This window comes from Coturnix japonica, chromosome 5, assembly GCF_054131305.1.
Source record: "Coturnix japonica strain WE chromosome 5, WE-NBRP24, whole genome shotgun sequence".
Taxonomy (NCBI): Eukaryota; Metazoa; Chordata; class Aves; order Galliformes; family Phasianidae; genus Coturnix; species Coturnix japonica.
Genome location: NC_140667.1, coordinates 19,326,749 through 19,346,749, shown reverse-complemented (window position 1 = coordinate 19,346,749; position 20,001 = coordinate 19,326,749). Strand labels below are relative to the sequence as shown.

Below are 20,001 nucleotides of genomic sequence, written 5' to 3'. Positions count from 1 at the left end.
GTAGTAGTAGTACGTACTAAAATGAGTGTGACTGCACGCAGCAAGACAAATGAGCTATGAGCTACAGGGGCACTGCCTGCGTTAGCACTACAGACCACACACATCCTAGAAGTTGCAGTCTACCACTGAGTTCATAGCATCATTTTTCAGGCACTAAAATGAAATGCCAACTCTAGGATACCCTATACTATATACGTGACAATAATTGGAAAGGGGGTGGGGGAATATAACCCAAATATGAAGTGAACTGAAAGTGATTTCACAGATTCTGAACTGGAAGTGGTGTCTGCTTCAATAGACAGAAGGCAGAGAGAGAAAATGACCTTGTGCTGCATGACAGAGTGATTCATATGTATGAAAGATACCATAAATTATCAGCTACTAGGAAAAGAACTGTATTGCAAATGTAGCTCAGCCTCCAACATCTAACTCAATCCTGGTTGTAAAATGAGAAAACATGAACAAAATAAAGCCGGTCACCTTTCTGAACTTGATCAATTCCCACCTGATAAAAAATGCAGCAGCACACACAGCAAGAGCTCCAGGATGTATAAATCAGTACAGTTCTGCTGTCACCGTGGATGATGAAAGTCAATGTATTTTTGCATCAATTGCTCTTTCTCTCTTAAAAAAAAAAAAAAAGAAAAAAGAAAAAAAGAAATGTACCTGCATACATTGATTTCCTCTGGCAGCATGCACATGAATGCACATACATGAGCATACACATACTGAGATAAGATTCACAGATCCACCACTACTCTACATCACTGAGCACTTGAGCTGAGTGGGTCTTAGCTCTACCCTGCAGTGGTCTTTCTCCAGGTGTCCATAGGAAAAGATCGTATGGTTGACAGAGGTGGAAAAAGCTCTTCTTCAGTTTATGCAAAGTTGTTTTCTTCTAGGGATCTATAAGCTGCAAGACTATAACTTTCACTTTCCAAACAAAGCTCAAATTCCCGCCCTTGGCACAGCATCATAGAGGACTTGCTTTCACTCACATGGATTAACTCTCTCTGAACAGCCTACCAACACACAGCCACTCCTTTTCTTCAAAGCTTGCTTTTGCTCACTTATTTTCCTTCTTCCTCCAGTGAGTACATAATGAGCAATAGTGAGTGCCTAACATATAACAGTGACTTTAATTACCACCACATCAACTGGCAAGAGTGTTTTCCAAGATAATAACTGCCAATTAAACAAAACAAGCAAAAGCCTGGCAGAGTGCTGTATAAAAGATATCTGTAAGCAAGCTGCCCCATGTACCAGATGAGTTCAGCATGCTGCCACATGCTCTGCCTCCCTCCTGAGAAAGGAGACACAGCAGCCCAGGAGGACGGCAAGCACACGAGGCTACCATGCACCCAGACTACAGGTGAGTTGCTGCCCCCCATCACTTTCTATGGACAAAACTAGATTCACATTCTTAACCAATGTAAGCTGTACAGATACATGCAGATAAGTCCAATATATTTCATTCTACTGAGCAAATAGCTTCCTTTTGCACTAAAGCTACACTTCATGAACTTGAAAGTTTTTGACAATGTTTAAAAAACTGTTGGCTGTGTTTTGTTTTAACTGCAGCTGACATTAATTTCAATTTCACAATCTCACAGTAGATTCTTTTTTTCCTTTTAAACTGTGGGATTGCTTTGAAAGATGTTTGCTTGTCTGTAAAACTTAAAAAGAAAAAAGCTTCTCTGATTGGAGAGAAAAGCCCGCAAACGTGAGATGAGTGTGAACTAGCACTTTGAAAATCTAATAGTAAGGCAAAGGCATCCTTCACTCACACACATCTTCCTAAAGTTTCTACTTAGAAGCTGAAATTCACAATTTCTCTGACAAGTCTGAGACCTCTGAGACTGGCAATATTTTCATGAATGTTCAGTATTTTTCCTAACAAATGGATGAGCGAGGTACCTCTTACAAAGCATTGTCCCAACTCTTTTGGCTATACTTGCTACTAGACCTTTCACTTTGAACATCAGTCTAGTTGTGTGCAATTAGTCTATTCAGCCTTTAACTGCTTACTGTGTCTTCTCCCTTTGGAGGAAAAAAGATGACAACATTGAGAGAAACTCTGAAGCCACACAGTTTAGCCCAGTCTCCCAACAGCAATTTTCAAAGGACAGCTCAAACAGTCCCTGGATTTTATGCTTAAACAAGCACGTGTGAAGAGGAGCCTGATGCCACAGTTCAGGAGGAAGCCAGATCATCTCCTGAGATAACTAGGAGCCCAATGCCTGCTGCCCAACAAGGGCTTGCATGGCTCAGAAAGGCTCCCCTTGGTAATTTCCAGCCTAGGCCAATTAAAAACAAAGCAGATGATGGAAACAAGTTAAATGTCACTATTATAAAGCACCTTCTTAATTTCAAGCACACTGCTGAAGCTAGCATAGCAGCAATTAACATGCCAGCCTTCATAATTACAACACAGGAGCTTGTCACTGTGCCTACAGCTAGCTCTTACTCCTCTCACATCCAAAGAGCTCTTCTGCAGCCCTGCTCAATGACAACAGCATTCCAGGCAGCTCTGCTGCTCTGAGCAGCATCTTTTCCCGATTGAGGATAAGGACTCTGGGACACTACTACAATATATTAACATAATATATATTAACAAAAGCACAACATGTCACACATCTTGCTTTGGTTGAACTGAGGCAGCTGTAAGGGAAGGGAAGTAGTCAGTCAGCAGAAATTTTAGTCAAAGATGAAATGGTAATGAAGCCTGATCAGGGACTACAATCATTTAGGTACTGACCTGACTGCTCTACAGCAATTTCTTTTCCTCTATCACCTATTCAAGTCTCAGCTAGGTAACTCGGCAGCAAATTTTATAAGCGAACAGTCAATTTCCACTGTAGTACAATAAAAAACTCTTAAATATTCCTCTGCTTCAGAGAGGAATGCTCATGCCTTGGTGCCATCCCAGCTTGCCACACACTGCAATTATTTGTTTTGGCACAGTGGATCTCCAGAAAGGCATGATCTTACCCCAGCAACAGCACTGATAAAGGAAAGCATATAAGTTACAGCAGTCCTGGGGTTGTGTTCATTTATTTTGAAAGGTAGGGGTTGTTTTTGTGCCCAGTGCTATTTCTTTTCTCAATAACGTTGTGCTACTGCTCCCTGCTTTCCTTGCCTTGAGAAGGCATGGTGCTGAACACATACCTAGATTTGCTCCCCATGTAAAGAAGAACATTAAAAGAAAACCATTCAATTTCCACTTTCTTAGGGCTCCTTAGGATGCAGGAGCCACTCCAGACCCCAATTATCATTAGCTCTGCATTTCCATGCATGCATGGCTGGCTGCAAGATCCACATTGCCCTACATGGTGCAACTTACAGCCACCATGAGCCACCTCCAGTAATTTTCAAGGCAGGGTCTGCCAGAGAAAGTAGAGATATGGAAAAAAACAACAACACTGCCTCACTGTGTGCAAGCCTGAGCAGATGTTTCACTACCCCAAAGCATGCAGATGACAGTGCAAAGTGCTGGAACTCCTCATGCCCTGAGGGAGACAGGGAGAGATTCTCTGCCCCAGTTCCACACACATTTTCCAGCATTTTATGCTTATAGGGCAGCTGTTTTCTTGTACAGTAGAAAGCTTAGAAATTCCTGATAAAGAGCTGCTCCATCTCCAATCCATGTTCCAGCAGAGATACATTTAGTAAAGCAAATAATTAAAAAGACATGAGGGAAAACATGCAAGTTATTTTTACCATAAGGATATACTTTCAGGTGTGCTTGCAGCATCGCCACCAACTCCTTACATGTTCTCTGAGATCTCAAACGGAAAACTACCAGAAACAAAGCAGTGTGGTTCCTCAAGCAACTTCAGAAACAGCCAAAATGAGCAAGATTCTCCTGTAAAGAAAGTTTTTCTTTTACAAATCCCAATTCAGACCACTGAATTGCTAGCCAGCCTGCTGAGAACTGCTGCAAGCCAGGGCTAGGTTGCAACTCCAGGTGCCATAGACCAGCATCTCCCAAGGCACAGCCTTCATTTGCTGAGGAGATGCTAGGGCTGGGACTGAAGGCATCAGACCCACATGGAGCAACACCAAAGCCAAAAAAAATCACAGTTGCACAGATATTCCCGATTTGATAATTCCTGTTCCCATCTGAGTATTTTTGTCTCAGGATTTCAGTGAGATTTTGACTGATACATAGAATGAGAAAGAACCATTTTCAACTAAAAAAAAACAAAACTGGAAACATTTAATCATTATCTTTGAAAGTATTTAGACCATTTCTCCTGGGAAGGCCTTTATCAAAGTAAGGGAGGTAACAGGTCTACCTGAAAAGGGAGGTCAGGAACAGCAGAATGACAACTTCAGAAAACAAGCAAAGGCTCCAGAATGTTGCAAGGCTGAAACCTTGGTTCAACTCTGGCTGAAGATTTTATCTTGAATTTTATCATTAGTAATAATGAAAGTTTCTGAAGCCTTCTTTACATCTTGTCGGTATCACCTTGACCAGCAGCTCCTGAATACATCAACATCAGTTGATGTGTTTTGCCCTGGGACAAACATCTACCATGGTAGTTTCTAGCTTTGGCACAGCAACACATCACCTCAAACAAACAAAAAGACCATTAGCTAAAAATACCTGAATGGAAACAGAAGTATTTCAAGTGCTGTGTTACACTCCTATCCTTTTCTGTGACCCCATTTTTCTTTCCTGTGACCACTGAGATAGCCTCTGATATTTGCATAACTTTTTCCTCCCAAAAAAGAAGTGGGAGATACTTTCTTGAAGAACATTTGTGAAAAACACAGTTTGATATTTTTGTTGTTGCTGTTAACAGTCTAGCCAAAGTCTATGAAGATGTAGGGAAAATAGCAAGAAGACAACTAAAATATCTGCAAACAAAAACACAGCAGCAGTCCATGCTGTACTTTTCCCTCCCCACTTTCCAGAAGCTGCTCATTAAATCCAGTTTTAAGCCAGGGTGGAGATGAGCCACAGAAACTCCCAAGATGAGATAACACCAGTATGTGATTCGGGAGAAGTGGGTCATCAATCAGCCAGACTTGTAAGGAAGATATCACCACCATGTGCACACAGGCATTGCACAACAAGATTGGCTCAGAGCAGCATGCCCCATCAGCATCCTCCTGTTGAGCTGAAGTTAGGACCGTTCCTACAGTCTCATTCAGTTTCCACCTTGATCTCTCAGCCTGCCTAAACACAGTGCTAGCCAAACAAGCAGTTTAGGGGTGGAAATAAATATTTTGTGTGAAACACATTCCAGCACACCCTTGCACAGCCAGTGGTTCACTGCAGCACATCTCAGCTTTTTTACAATGCAAGTCCCTTCCAACCTAAGACATTCTGTGATGTTCTTTGACACTGCTCTGTAAAAAAAGTAAAATCCACTGAGTTGGCCAAAAATGCTTTCACTAAACTCATGCAAGAAGCAAAAATAGTACTTTTTGGATGAAATTCAAGTGGATCTGGCTCGTGTCCAACAACAATTAATATACTAAATTCTTGGGCAGCTAAATTAAACAGCTTCTGCCCACTGGACTTTCAGGAAATGGCATTGTAGAGCCAATTTTTTTAGCCTTCTATCAGAGACTATGCCTCCTAGTCCCCCAGTACAGTCCATTCTACCCTCCCTTTTTGAAGACTAACTGCATTTAAATTCATTTTGAGGTGGTTTGGCAGTATGAACTACAGCACACAATTCCTCTGTCTGTTGTAGCTGTATGATTGTTACCATTCAGCTTTCTAGGCAAGTCTTCTTCAAGCATCTCTGCAGACATCTAAGGAGAGAAGTAGCAAGTACTGCATTATGAGAGAAGCAAGCCAGCACTCTCCTGTAAGATCCTTTTATTCATTTCCTTTAAGAAAAACATAGCAGCTGCCTTGCATCTTTGTATAAAACAACAGAATTCCATGACTTCACAGCACCAGCACTGGGCAGCCCACCAAAAGCACCTGCCTCCCACACAAGCATTAACCCAGTGCAGAGCTGGGAGCTCTCTTCAAGCTGGCATGTACCCACATGAGCCCTAATAGCAGCCAGCACTTGTGCCTACAGCCAGGCTGCCAGTGCTCATGCTCTGCCCCTCTGCTGCTGGATTCAAGCCACAGCTCTGCCTCCAACAGAGATATTCTGCCTGTATTTGGAATGGCCCTTTGGGATTACAAGAAGAAACAGTTCTGTGGTTTCAAACTGAGGCATTTCAAAGAAAAGAATCAATAAGGAAGGCTGGGAGCGAAGTAAAAAATAGGCAGCTTTGTATGTCATTGACACAGCAGATACTTAACATGTAGAATGGACAACCATCACAAAAAATTAAGTTGCAATACCTGGTGGACCAGAGAGAAGAAAGAAAACCTGAGTGGTCTTAAATCAGTGTAATCTCATTTTCCAAGCACCAATTTCTGATCATTTCTTTTCCTATTTTATTCAGTATTCAAGAAATTTCTTACTAGCATCTTCGCCACACACTGCTCTGTATACCAGTAACATACAGAGGACGTCTGGGATGCTCTAATTTCCACGCATTAGTACCAGCAGGTAATTCAACTTTCACAGAGCCATAGATGGCTGAAACTGCATTCCAAGGAAGCATGCTCCCTTTAATAAGAACAATCAAATACCATGATTTGTAGGAAGTAACTTTTCCCCTGACCTTTTTGTTATTGGCAAAACATCAGCAGATTATTAAAGTGCAAGGAGCACAATCTATGATAGATAACCTTGTGTTGCTGCATATCAGACCCAACACCCCCCTCCTCTGTGTTCACTCTTTGCTTTCCAAAACAATTCTAATTTACAAAGACTTACAGATTACTGACAGAGTCTGAGCACTGAGTGAAGTACTGCAGGTGAGCAGGGTTTGTATAGCTTCTGCAAGCCTACGCAAGGGTGGGAAAAGAAACCAAGTACCAACAAGAAAGCAACTTTACTTCTGTATGTGGCAACTGCCAAGATCACTGATGACATATGTGCTATCTGTGCCTGAAATACACCACCATGAAAAACTGGAAAAGACCCCCCCAAAAACCCACAAGGCTGTCTTTAGGTCTTAAATCAGCTGCACTATGAGATTGAAGATGTTCAACTTACTTAATCAAAGACACTTAAAGCACCACCTGATCATAAACCACAGTTCCTTAGAGAGAAGATGTCAAAGCTGGAAAAATGAAGCTAGAAAACAAGCTGGATTGAGAGAAAAAGCACAGCTTTTATTATAAAGATAATTACCCTTCACATGTCTTACTGAGGAGTGTGAGAGAACTGCCAACAGAAATTAAAATGCACTGCATGCTTAAGGTATGCAAGATACTAAATTAGAGGTAAGAATCCCAGGCTAAAACACTGTAGCTTGCAGATAATGTCAAATGAGATCAATAGAGTTGATAATCTTGTCTCTGTAAGAAGAAAAGAAGAATTAGAGTCCAAAAAATAAACTGTATCCTTTCAATGTGAACACACTTAGCCACCATCCAAGCAGACTGCAGAAGCCCTCTCCAAGCACCAAGTTGTCCTTCTCCAGCTTCCCGAGTGCTGCACCTCACTGCACTGTAAGCAAACAGCATGGCAGCCTGCAGCGGGCAGCTTGTGCTGCTGGGTAAATGTTCCGATAACCTCTAAAGACTACATTTATTCTCCACTTAATTATTCCAAGGTCCTTTTCCAAAAATCAGTATGAAGAAAAATTTCCTGGCTGACTTCTGTAAAATATTACTTTTATTTTTTATCATTTTATATGTTAAAAAAAAAACCACCAAAAACACAAAAAACAGATGCTCCTAACTGAATGGTATATTTACAATATTGGAAATCTCTCATCTGTAGTTTGTCTCAGAGACTCACTGAACCAATTGCTTATAGCACAGTAGGGCTGCCCATTAAAAATACTGTATAATTCCAGACTTCCTGCAGGCATCATCTGTATGTACAGTTTCAGTCATGTTATAAACATTATTAAGAGCTACAGTATTTAACTCACCATTTAATTTTTACTTTACACTAAATGAAAGCAAAGAGAATAACTAAAGCAGCAGTAGGGAAATAAAAAGATAGAGCTATAGATTTCCCAATAGCTTTATCTATAAAGTAAACAAGCATACTCTGCCCTGAACAGAATAGGCAGGCAAGGCCGAAAAACCTAAAAAAAAGAGATCAGACTATATGCAAGCCTTCAGTCTTGCAGGTGAGCAGAACAGGAAATATATAACACTCTAAAACTGACTTTGCATTCACCATTTTCCCCATTGCATGGATACAGGGATGCAAGTTATCTCCCCACAGCTACACAGAGTCCATGACAAAAGAAAGAACAACCTGAATGCAAAGCCAAACACTTCAGTCACAAAAATGGTCCTTCTTCTATTGTCTCAGCCTGTGTCCAGAAGTACAAAATCACTGGGAGAAGAGAGAGATGAGAGTATTTCTCAGAAATACTTCTAAGCCACCTGGAAGCACACAGTAGTAGTGGCGCAGCCACACTCAACATGCAAAGCTCTCACATCACAATCTAAGCTATTTGGAATGGGGTGTGAACTTCTGGTACTCAAAAGATTCAGCTTTCTGAATCAAGTGGTGCTGACGCAGACCCTCAGTTGAAAGAGGCAAAAAAGCCCCATGTTGCTTAATGCTTTTTAGATGAGGGATTGGAGTGCTCAAGGATGCAATTCCCACACCACCTTCCCCCTGAGAGCAACTGGTTCACATCCAGCTCAGAGCAGAAATGTCAAGTACCATCATGTGCACTCCTGATAGACTTGGAGAGGTAAGAGAATAGCCTGAGTGCACTCCCAGAAGGCAAGTACACAAATGGGACAAGTCCCTGTGGATCAGCCTGGCAGCGCTCCGAGGAGAACAGCAACAGGAGCAGGCAGAGGGAACGCTGCATTGTGATGGTCAGGACCCCACAGTGCAGAGGTGAATTAGCAAGGGAACTCACTGCAGCTTCCTCTTGACAGCTTCAACTCCTTTAGACCCAGTGAAGACACTTTGCAAATAAATTACTTTCATCTACAGAGAGAAGCAGGGTTTGTAACAGCAGCACCAAGCAGAACACAGCAGTAAACTACACCGCACTCTGCAGCATGGAAGCCTGCAAGGAACTGACTCCTGCAACAGCAGCACCCTGTGCAGTAATGCCCCTGCTCATGTAGCTCCAGGCTTACCGTGGAGCTGCCTCTGGTTCTTCACTCTGTACCCATTGCCATTTCACTGGGAATGCCTGTAGCTTCCTCCCACAAACTGCTGCAGCCCTGAGCTACAAATGGCAGCAAGGCCTCCTAGCAAGGCCTGGGAGACAGCACTGAGCTGGAAAAACTTAAGTTATTAAGCACCACATTGGCGCAGGTTTTCATTTTGGCTTAAATCTCTTTCCTTGCCATGGCTTCACTAATACCATACAACTACTTGTTATCCTTATCTTAACTAGAGAAGTCCCTTTAAATTTAGCACTTAATGTAATTATGGCAAATTAAATCGCATTCAGAAAAAAATCTTTTTTTACCAGAGCTATTATATTACCTCTACAAAACTGTCAGTTAAAAGCTATTAAACACTGAGGGCTTGTATCTACTCAGTGAGCAGAAATGTGAGATTTTTAAGCTGAAATTTGTTTAAATTCTATGTCCAAATTCCACATCTCCAAGGGAAAAAGGTAAACTCTCAACGGCAACACAGTGATCCTGGTAGTACTGTGACACTTGAACACCAATTCTCTGTTCTTTCATATATAATTTACTTTTAATGTGAGGGTTTGCATTTCACTGAGTGACACAAAGGCAGACAATTGCCTTTGTGTCCTTTCAGCGCAATTAACTCTGGCTAAAGATGTACTGCTGACATGTGAGAGACATACACAGAACAAAAGCAATTGGCTGCCATAGAGTCAAGTTGAAAACACACATTCACCTCAAGGGGTTCAGGATGTCAGATGCAGCATTGGAGATGAAACCAGATAAGCCAGGAGGACACGAGGTAAAATGCTATGTGCATTTGCATGTCACCTAAGAAACACATGATAAGTGGTAAAAGCTTGAAGAACTGGATATTCCAAACACTGATTCAAGCAAAAAGGTTCCTGTTTAGAGAAATCCTGTTACAGTCAACATTATTTCACTTGTAAGGACAAATGGCAGAGATGCATTTCACATCTGTATCACAGAAGACTGAAAACTGCAAGCAGAGATTTCTGGAAGCACAGTCTGTTTAAAGAAACTGATTTCTACACTATTAGCCAGGAGGAGGCAGGTGGGGGTGGAAATACGCAACACATCTACAAAAGATACTGAAGAAAGTAGACACATCTCAGTATGACCAGTTTGAGTTCTTGTCAATAATAAATGCTAGATTGTAATATTTGAATTTATATTAGAATTTTAACATGGTGCAAGCATAACAGACAGGGAATAGAATATTAAGTAGGAAGTATATTTATCATATCTTTGTTTGATAATCAAAAGAGCATTACCAATAATTAGCAACAGGCACTAAAACAGTTTTCTGCTAACCATAGGTGGTATTGGTCACAGCAAGGTTGATATTAGTGCAATAAAGTCAGATGATGACAGCTTTACAGCTGAGAGCAACATACTGGATATTTCTGGGAGAAGAATCTTTAGCACCATGGGGACTATTTGGTTTAAATGACTTCTGAGTCACAGCTGGTTATTCAGTGTCTCACTTGGTGTATACCTCCCTTTTATTTCCTCATGAGGATGTGTCTGTTTAGAGAAGAGAAAGAAAGTGGCACTGCTGCAGCTGCTCTTCGCTACTTCAGAGTTAACACCCAGTATCTTGCTGACACAATAAGATTTGTCTCATTTATATTACTGAGTAGCCTAGCCAAAGCCAGGGCCACATTGCATGAACTTACAGAATGCAGACCTTGACACCAAGGAAGCTGTAATCCAAGCAGACACAAGCCAAGACATCAGGGGCATTTGTGGGCAGGAAACACTGCCACACTTCTCACATATGCTCATGGCTGTGGCATCCTCCTGGCTTTGCAGCACACCGCACCCTCTTGGAAGAGAAAACTTCCAGCACCTATGCTGAGGTTCTACAAGCCAGAACTTGAACATCAACTCAGAAAAATGGGGTTAGATGCCTTACAACCCAGGCTTAGTTTACTCAGACTCTAGCCCTGTCCACAGGCAGAGCTGCTGGAGTCTGCTGCAGTACACAAGTGTATGAACAAATGAAGAGAGGGTATTGCAACATGCTTCCACAGCCTGCAGTCCAGAGAGAATTTCAGGTGATAGCAGAAGAGTAATTATAAGCAACAAAACCTGAGTGTGTATCATCAGTCACATCAGCAACGTGAGCCTTGGTTTGCATTCACCAGCCCTGAGCTAAAAACAAATAAGACCCCAAAATAACCAATATATATATATTTTTTTTTTTTAATTTTTTTTTTCCAAATTATATATTCTTTCCACGGTGGTGCAATGAGCAAGACAAGGAGGTCAAATCAAATGAACAGACATAAAAAGACAGTGTTTTTAAACCCAAGTTAAAAGCACAAAGATGGTTTGTGTCATGCTAAACGCACCAGTGCCCTGCTTTAGGCTGATAATACAGAGTACCATAAGAAGGGGTACCATGGAAGGCACCTTACTTTACTGCCTTGTCCACTAGTGCTGTCATCAGTATGCAGCATTCAGTGTTCACAGAATGCCCTCATAATCCAAGTGAGGATTTACTACTTTATGGGGAAAAAAAAACGACTGATATTGCTCAGACTTGAACTACCTTTGACTTGCATATGGAAAATAAAAAAAAAAAAGGGTCATGAAATGATCTGTAAATCCAGATTTCTTTCCTCAATAAAGTAAGGGTAGAAAAATATTCACTGTATCACCAACAATCAGGCTCAGAGCATTGTGTGAGCTACTATTCAAAGCAGCACAGCAAGAAGCAGCAGAAAGATTCATTTTATAAAATGTAAATCTCATCTATTTGCAGCCATGCCAGGAGCTTACCAGAATAAACCCCACTGGCCCAGCATTAATCCCAGTGGCAATTTCACATCCGACATCCAGGGATTTTACAGATGAGCCAGCGGCGACTCCCTGAGCAAACAGTGTGATATTTGATAAACTGTCAGAAAGCCTCAGTCACCACCTACATAAAAGTGATTCTCTCCTGATGCTGAAAATTAACACATACACATGCAGAAGTGTTGGGTTTTTTTTTTCTTCTGCCAAGATTACCCACAGTGAGCAATAGCTACCCACACCATGCTACATAGCAGAGCTCCCTTCCTCTCCTCAATAGGATGCTGCAATTGTTCACTGCAAGGGAAGAATTCCCCATAATTATAATCTGAACAAAACAATCCAACAGTGGTGTGCTGGTGAAGGTTTTGCACTCTTGACTGACATCATACAACACAAGTAACAAAAGCCAAACTGTCTCTGCACACTGAAGATGGGAAGAAGAAGCACCACACGAGCACTTGTCCAGAACAAACTGCATTATCACGGAAGTTGAAAGTACTTTTTAGAACGGCTTCATGTTTTTGCTGTGAGAAAATTGAAGAGCTAGCAAGACCCAGCTTTTGTGCTTGAAACGCTGGGCTGAGATGCAGAAGAGCAAACTGCACATTCAAGTTTTCCACTCAACACCACAAAAGGAGACATTTCATCACTCAGTGCCTCTCTTCCCTGTCTTAGGAAGTCAGGTCTGCTTTTATCCTAGCCTTTGCTGACTGGTTTTGACAGAGCATCCTCTGGGACGCTGCCACAGCAGCACCACGTTTGGGGAATACACACAGAATTGCCACTACATTATTCCCTGGGGGCACAATTTCATACTGACAGCTGAGGCAGGATGCAGTAGGCAGACTTGCTCCATGAGGATGGCTACTCACATCCTGCCTTACTGAGAACCTGAGTGTTTCTCGGCTTTAGTCAAAAGATTTGATGTTGACACAGTAATCATAAAAATAGTAACAATTTCCCCAAAACATCCAAATTCACACAGCCTGGGCTTAACAAAGCTCATGCAGAAATGTATCAAGACTGCCAGCACAACCATCAGTGACACACTATCAGGCAGGAAGCCCAGAAACACACCTATAATCAATGAGAGGAGCCTTTCCAATCCAGTGGTTTGATTTATGCATGTAAAAGTCCTTCAGTACAAAAGAAGCATAAAGGAAATAATGGCACAATTCCAACTGCTGCTCTAAGAGAACAACTCCAGCTAAGACTACAGAACAAAGAATAGGACTGAGGTGTTTCTCTAGGTTGCAAAAAACAAGCACAAGTAGGTGGACTATCCTGACCTGAAAATAAACCCTCTTTTTCCATTGCTGTCCTTTTGTGATTAAGAGAATTGTGGAATTGCTCAGGTTGGAAAGGACCTTAAAGGTCATCAAGTCCAACCACAGCCTAACTGTGCTACTCTAACAACCCTCTGCAAAATCATGTCTCTGAGCACCACATCCAAAGGGTTTTTAAACACATCCAGGGATGGTGACTCAAACACTCCCCAAGGAACCTATTCCAGTGCTTAACAACCCTTCCAGTAAGAAACCATTTAAGTAACTTTTATCAATCTGCTGTCAGCTGCTACCCATTTTACAGAATATCCACCTCTTACCCTATGGTCTTTTTGTATTGAACACAGTACATACAGCCTAAAGCAAGAAAAAAAACCCTACATTTTGAAACAGTGCTCATGGAAATTAATGAACTAGTTAAGTTGTCTCACCTTTAGAGTCCCTCAGTGATAATACTCCTGACAAGAAGGCATTACTTCAAGAACTTTTTGCTAGTCCCAGGCTCACGTGATCTATGTGCTTGGCAGAGAGCATCAACAAATCCGTTTTTCTCCAGCCACCTCCAGTGAGCAGCAATAAGCAGAGGCACTTCAAGGAATGGCGGAGCTGCTACTATTTGAAGGCTGGCTTAAAATATACAGCATACAAAGATGTGCTGTATCTAATTAGCATCACAGCAGAAGCACATGGGTAATAGATTTTACAGGCAGGAAAATTGCTGAAGAGTAACCAGTGAATGCTGCACTGGAGAAGGCAAGCAGGTACAATGCATCTTGCCTTCCAAAAGGCTGCAAAATGAGGGCAGTGTGTAGCCAGGTCTGAGGAGAACCAATTCACTTGGGATCTGAGACCGAGCTCTCAACAGCTTATTTTGGGAAGACCTGGGCAGGGCAAACATTGCTCCCCAGCTGCCTGCAGAGGCTCAGCAGCCGCTTATCAAAGGCTGTTTTTCAGGATGGTTGTCTCCTTCCTCCTCACACAGCCAGAACAAGCCACAGCAACGAGGAGGTCAGAACCTCTTATTTAGGCACAACCTGGTATAATTAAAACGCACCCCAATCGCGCTGCTCCATAAGCAGAGCCATGAGCTCCACATGCAGCAACATCTGGACGAGTCTGCCTGGTCCTGAATGCTCGGTGCTCTGCAAAGCACAGCACAAATGCCAACAGCAAGTCAGGAGACTGCGTGAGGAATAGCAAGCCCAGCCCCAGGCTGAGACAGGCTGGCAGAGCAGGTCCCTTTCACTCCTGGTGAAACCCACACATATTTGGCATTTAGATTTTCTGTGGCCATTCCCTGAGCTACTGCTTGTGTTTCCTTTACCTTAGTAACCATGGCGGAAACACATAAACACCTACAGTGTGCTGCCAGAGGCATCTCCCATTGAAGCATGGAGGCGTGAGGAGCAGCATTTCTGACTGAGAAAGTACTGTACTATTAACGTTCCAAAGGCAGGCAGGCCAGGAGAAGAAACACTAAATGCAGCTTTTCCCCCCGAATAAAACAGCAAAGTCAAATAGCACAAATCCATGCAGCTGCAGAGGGAGCTCTGCTCTCCATGGCTGAGAGCAGCTGACGTGCTTCACGGCAGCCTGAGTTTTGCCTCTTAAGCCCCTGACCCAGTCCTAAGCAACCTCCCACACCAGTAACATTGACAGTCTCTCAGTGGCTGCTTGAGGACAATAGGTCCCTTAGACATGAAGCACGGCTAGCCCAATTCAGACTGGCATAACTGAAATTTCTCTGGTCTGCAAACATATTATGAGCAAGTCAAGTCTGAGCTGTGATCTGAACGTAGCACACAATGCTCTAAACACTGTCCATTACAGACTGCAGGAACAACCTTTCCCTACAGGCATCCCAGCCTCCCAGCTGCAGCACTGTACACTGAGCCCTTCTCCCACTGGAGACACAAAAGCACCTCACTAAGGTTAAATAGCTAAACCCAAGCTAAATACCTAACCCAGAAGTGGAAACTGAACCACCTGTACTGTACAAGCCTCCCTCCCACTCACCTGATGAATCAGTGTTGCAATAATGCACAGGGAAATTAAATTAAGTCCCATGGAAAGATTACAGCAGTAAATCCTCCTTTCAGTTATATCCCTGCAACAGCACGATTAAATCATTCCTGAGATTTACACTGCCTGCTTCAGACCAGAACAGGCTGCAGGCAGGACTAAGGCCTGGCATTTTTTTCCCCCTTTAATCAAGAAACTGCCATCCCTGCCTCAATCAGCAGTGGCACAGAGTAAGCCCAGGTGTCTGACCACACCCCCTGGCTACCCCACCTCCTGAGCCAGCTCAGCTGTCACCTCCTCACCTGGCTAAGGGGCACCCACCACCCTTGTATCAACAAAGCTGACCATGTGCAGAGAGAAGTTGCTGTGTCTGAGGGCTCACCTCACTCCATACCCGGCACTCCACTGGGGTAACCTGTCACCAGGGAAGACAGTTGGCAGCTGGGGACATACACAGTGTGGCAGCTGCTCACTGCTTTACAGACCCTGCAGAGAGGGAAGGAATATTTTGACAAGAAAGATACTACTGTAGCTAGAAGAAGGAAGGAGGTAACTACACAGCTTAAAGGCATAACTTCCCTCCTCATTATTTCAAACAATGGTTTCTCACTACTGCACTGTAGGTTTGTGTGGCAGCTGAAAAATATGGTTGCTGATCCACCAGGCAGCCAAGTAGGCGCTTACATATTTTGTTCTCCAGGAATACTGCCTCATTTCATTTAGTTCAAGCCAAAAGCATCCCCAGACCCTGATCTACAGTCTACCTGGTTTTCAGACAATAGCACATATGGTCCCCAGTACACATACATACCTAAAGGTAATTACCAGCTTTGTTGACACATAAGCAATTAATATCAATGGAGACAGTCTCCCAGCTGTTTCCTTACCACTCTGGAATAAGTCCATTAAAGATGGGTCCACTGACCAGACGTGCCCACATCCATACCAGCGATGTCACCTTCAATGCTCACCCCATACCACGCAGCTGCACACCTCCACCCAGCCCTGCCACGATAGAGTGCTGCAGGGGGACACTCACGAATCCTAAACGGATCACAAACAGCAAATGCTTTTGCTTCTAAAGCCCAGACAAAAGCACAAAAGTGGCATTACCTTCTGGGAGCCCCCAGAGCTCAGCTTCTAACTGCAATCACTTTGCTCATACACGCAGTGGGGTACCACGTTCTGCTGAAAAATAAGCAGCCTGCCTATGTTGAAGGTTCTTTTTAGGGGTTGTCTGGGAGCTGCTGGCTTCTGGGGTGGGGGGGACTGGCTGTTTAGGGGCAGAGGCTGTGAGGCAGAGTTCTATGGGCCAGAGATGGGAAACCCGGAGCGCCTTACCTGGCCGGGGCGAGCCGGGCCCCGAACGGCGCCGCCTTCAGCACGCCGCGCCCCGCCACGCCGCCCGCATCGCCGCCGGACCGCAAAGCGTGGGCCCCGCGGAACCGCACGGAGCTACGGGCCGCGGCCGGACAGCTGCTCGGGGAGGCGGCGGCAGGAAATACCAAAAGACTGATCCAACCACGCTAGGGAGGGAGGGAAGAAAGGGGGGAAGAGAGGAAAAAATAGAAGGGGAGGGGAAACAAAAAAAAAAAAAAAAAAAAGGAAAAAAATGAAAGGAAGCGTGCAAAATGCGGGAGGGATCGGCACGGAGTGGGGGTCGGCGCTTCTGTCTCGCCTCCTTCCCTCCCAGCCTGGTTCTTTCTTCTCCCCAGCGCAGAGAGAGGCTGAAGCCAAAGCGAGAGCCGGAGTAAATAAACGAAACAAAAAGCCCCGAGCGGCAAGGAGGCACACGCACCCCTGGGAAGGCGGCCAGCCGTGCTTGGGGTGCGCCGACCCTGCGTATAAGGTAACAGGAAAGCCAACCTGCAGAAACGGCCACGCCGAAGCCCTCCAGGTGCAGGAGCACTTGGTCTCAGCATCCAGCCATCCTCCTCCTCCTCCGACGCCGTGACTCGAGCCGCCGGAGTGATGTGCAGCCCTGACACGGAGGCGGGCGCGCTCCCGGCTTCACGCGTGCATGCAGAAAGAAACGATCAGACCCGCGGCAAGCGGAACCCCGAGCTTCTCCAGGCGAGGATGACCGCCCTCTCGGCGCTGGTCGCAGCCCCCCGAGGGAGGCAGGACTTGACGGGGATCCGGCGCAGCACCTCGATCACAGTGTGACACGGTCCCACGCGTTTGACTGCCTCTTCTGTGCCCCACAAATCCCACGGGCTGGTGTTGGACCAGGGCAGGAGCTGAAGCAGAACTCAACTCCTCCACCTCCTCGAAGAAGATAAAGCCAAGCATCTGCCTGGACCCTTGGTAGTGGCAAAGTTTAAACACACCCAGCTTTCTGAAACCAAAATCACATGAAGTGATAATGTGACCAATATGCGTGTCTGACTTTTCAACCCCAAGCCTGAGTCACCATATACAGCAAAGCACGACATGAAGCTCATGCTTGTGCTTCTGAAACTAGGAGTGCTGAACCAGATGCCTGGAGTGCTTCACCACCCAGAGCAGGAAAAGCCAGACCCTTTTTCTCTCTAGCGCACATCCTCAAAGCCAAGGCCCAGACCCACGGTGCTCCTCATGCAGTGCAGCAAGGCAGCTTCCACTGTAAAGACTAACCACTCACTCACAGATTTAAGAAAATCAAAATTCCTCCAAAACAATAATCTCAGCTTGAATGACATAAGTTGCATCCATAGCCTCCAGTCAACTGCAGCCAGACCATGGGGGTTCATCCCATGTCACTTGTGCTGATGTACCTGATGGTACTCAGTAAAGGCACTTATTTACTGAGCCCATCAGGATGCAGAGCAGCACACACTGTACCTGGCTGGGAATGGATAACGATACAGGAGCAGCATCTGTTTGTACTCTTCCCTTGAAGATCTAGTGCAAGATAAGACTATAAACAGATCATAAACTAGACATAAACAGATCAAGCACGCTAAAGCTGTGGTCAGTGCTTAGGCAAACTTAGAATAGCCCAGTGCCTTGCAAAACATGCCCACATCAGACACTGTTGGTGGAATAGCAAGCACCCTCACCCAATAGGCCAAATTCCCACCCACAGCAAAACACCCAACACCTCACATGGGGATCCAACCCCTGCGCACTTTTCCTATGGTAGATGAAATAAAAACAGCAGCACACAGCTAAGTCTCACAAAGAATTACAAATTTATAATATTACCACAAGCTCTACTATTCAAGAGCTCCTGTAGCCTTTTTCTTCCCATTAAATAAGCCCCAGAATCACTTGCATAGGCAGGTAATTATTAAATTCACCTACATCTGTAGTGATTTCTGCCATGATCTGCAAGGTGTAGAGCTTTATTAGAATTCCAGCTGCTTTCACATTGGTGAGGATTTTCAGTTAATCCTCACCAAGATTTTAGGGTATGTCTGTAGTGCATTATGAGGCACAGTCCAGCTGTGCCAGAGGAAGCATTTGGCTACAGCTTTCTGGTAAATGATTTTCTTCTCAGTCAATCGCTTCATGATTGTTCCACCATTTCACTGCCAAATTACTGTGCAGAACTCATTTGATAAGACTGAGCATGCAGAAGCGCTCCTGTCAAAACAGCTAGAGAGCCTGAAAAGGGACATACTTAACGTTTTCCTCTGTGGTCTGGGACAGTGCGTGTGACGTTAATGGCGTGAACAATCAAAGCAAAATACTCGCTGGTGAAACTGTCAATATTTTTCACATAAAATAGAGCCAGAGTAAATTTGCACCAGACTGACGCTTTGTATCACATGGCTGTGGCATTTCTGATGTGAGCCAGGGAGCCCTGAAATTGGATTTGCTGTACCTTGCACCAGATGGGGCCTCAGAGTCTGCACTGAACAAGAAGTGTTCATCCATCACTTCCCTTTGGCCTGACTGCCAAAGACAAGACCTGGACCCATACTCTCCCTTATAAACTCCACACAGGGAAGTGTGGAAAACAAACCATGCGAGCACCACCATATTGAAATGCTATTTTCCACAGCCCTCTAGTGCCTGTTCTGGTAACAGCTATTCATTAGGCAAGATACCTGCTCCATCTGTGCTGGTTACAACTGTTAGGCTTGTGCCGCTCATGCAGACAAACCTGAGCTACCCAAAAAAACCCTAACAGAGCAGCTGTGGGCTTCATTTCTCCTTTGCAAAAAGCAAACCTCCTTTTAGAGTGTCTGCATCTGTAGTAATTTCTTAGGACATTTTCCAGTGTTTGCAGCACTTAATGTTTTTCACCACAGCAATAAAACTGTCCTAAGAGATCTTGTAAAGTAATGTGAACTCAATCATAAGCAAGGGTAACAAAGCCAGCAAAGCACAATGCACTGTACTTGCGGTGCTGCTGGGAGAGTGAAATCAGAGTGATTCAGTTGTATTCCTCCAGTCCTTACATTCCAGTAACACAGCCCAGAGAGTTTAATATTTGAGGCACACAAAAAAATCACATTGTAATGTGGAACAATACAAAGATGGTAACAGATATTCAAAAGGTTATTCATGAGGAAAAACTCACCAATATAGATGCCTCCACTAGGAAACACTAAGGCAACCACCAGCAGGGAGCAATCTCCAAGAGATGCTGCCATAGTGGTGGTCAGCCCTTAAATGAGGTCTAGAGGAGATGGAGTCAAGCTCCACCCCTTCCAGGAGCACAGCTCAATTACTCTCACCTGTGCTCCCACAGCTGACCCCACACTTGCCTCAGCTGATTAA

General features: G+C 44.1%; 1 protein-coding gene across 18 annotated transcripts in view; it reads right to left on the bottom strand.

The window, feature by feature from the left end:
- Positions 1-20,001, bottom strand: part of OSBPL5 (oxysterol binding protein like 5) — a 149,562-nt gene that overhangs the window by 102,411 nt on the left and 27,150 nt on the right. For 2 of the 18 annotated variants that reach the window (XM_015864189.3, XM_085548658.1), the window contains exon 1: positions 17,158-17,487. The exons of 2 other annotated variants lie outside the window; for them this stretch is intronic. Coding sequence is in view for 3 of the 16 variants with exons in the window: in XM_015864183.2 (XP_015719669.1) it covers positions 15,286-15,336 (51 nt within the window). In the remaining 13 variants the exon portion in view is untranslated. Of the gene's footprint in view, positions 1-5,723; positions 5,770-15,285; positions 15,482-15,673; positions 15,779-16,178; positions 16,336-16,632; positions 17,034-17,089; positions 17,488-20,001 lie in introns of those variants that run through there. 14 more of the 18 variants (XM_085548655.1, XM_085548659.1, XM_085548664.1 and 11 more) reach the window with 10 other exon arrangements.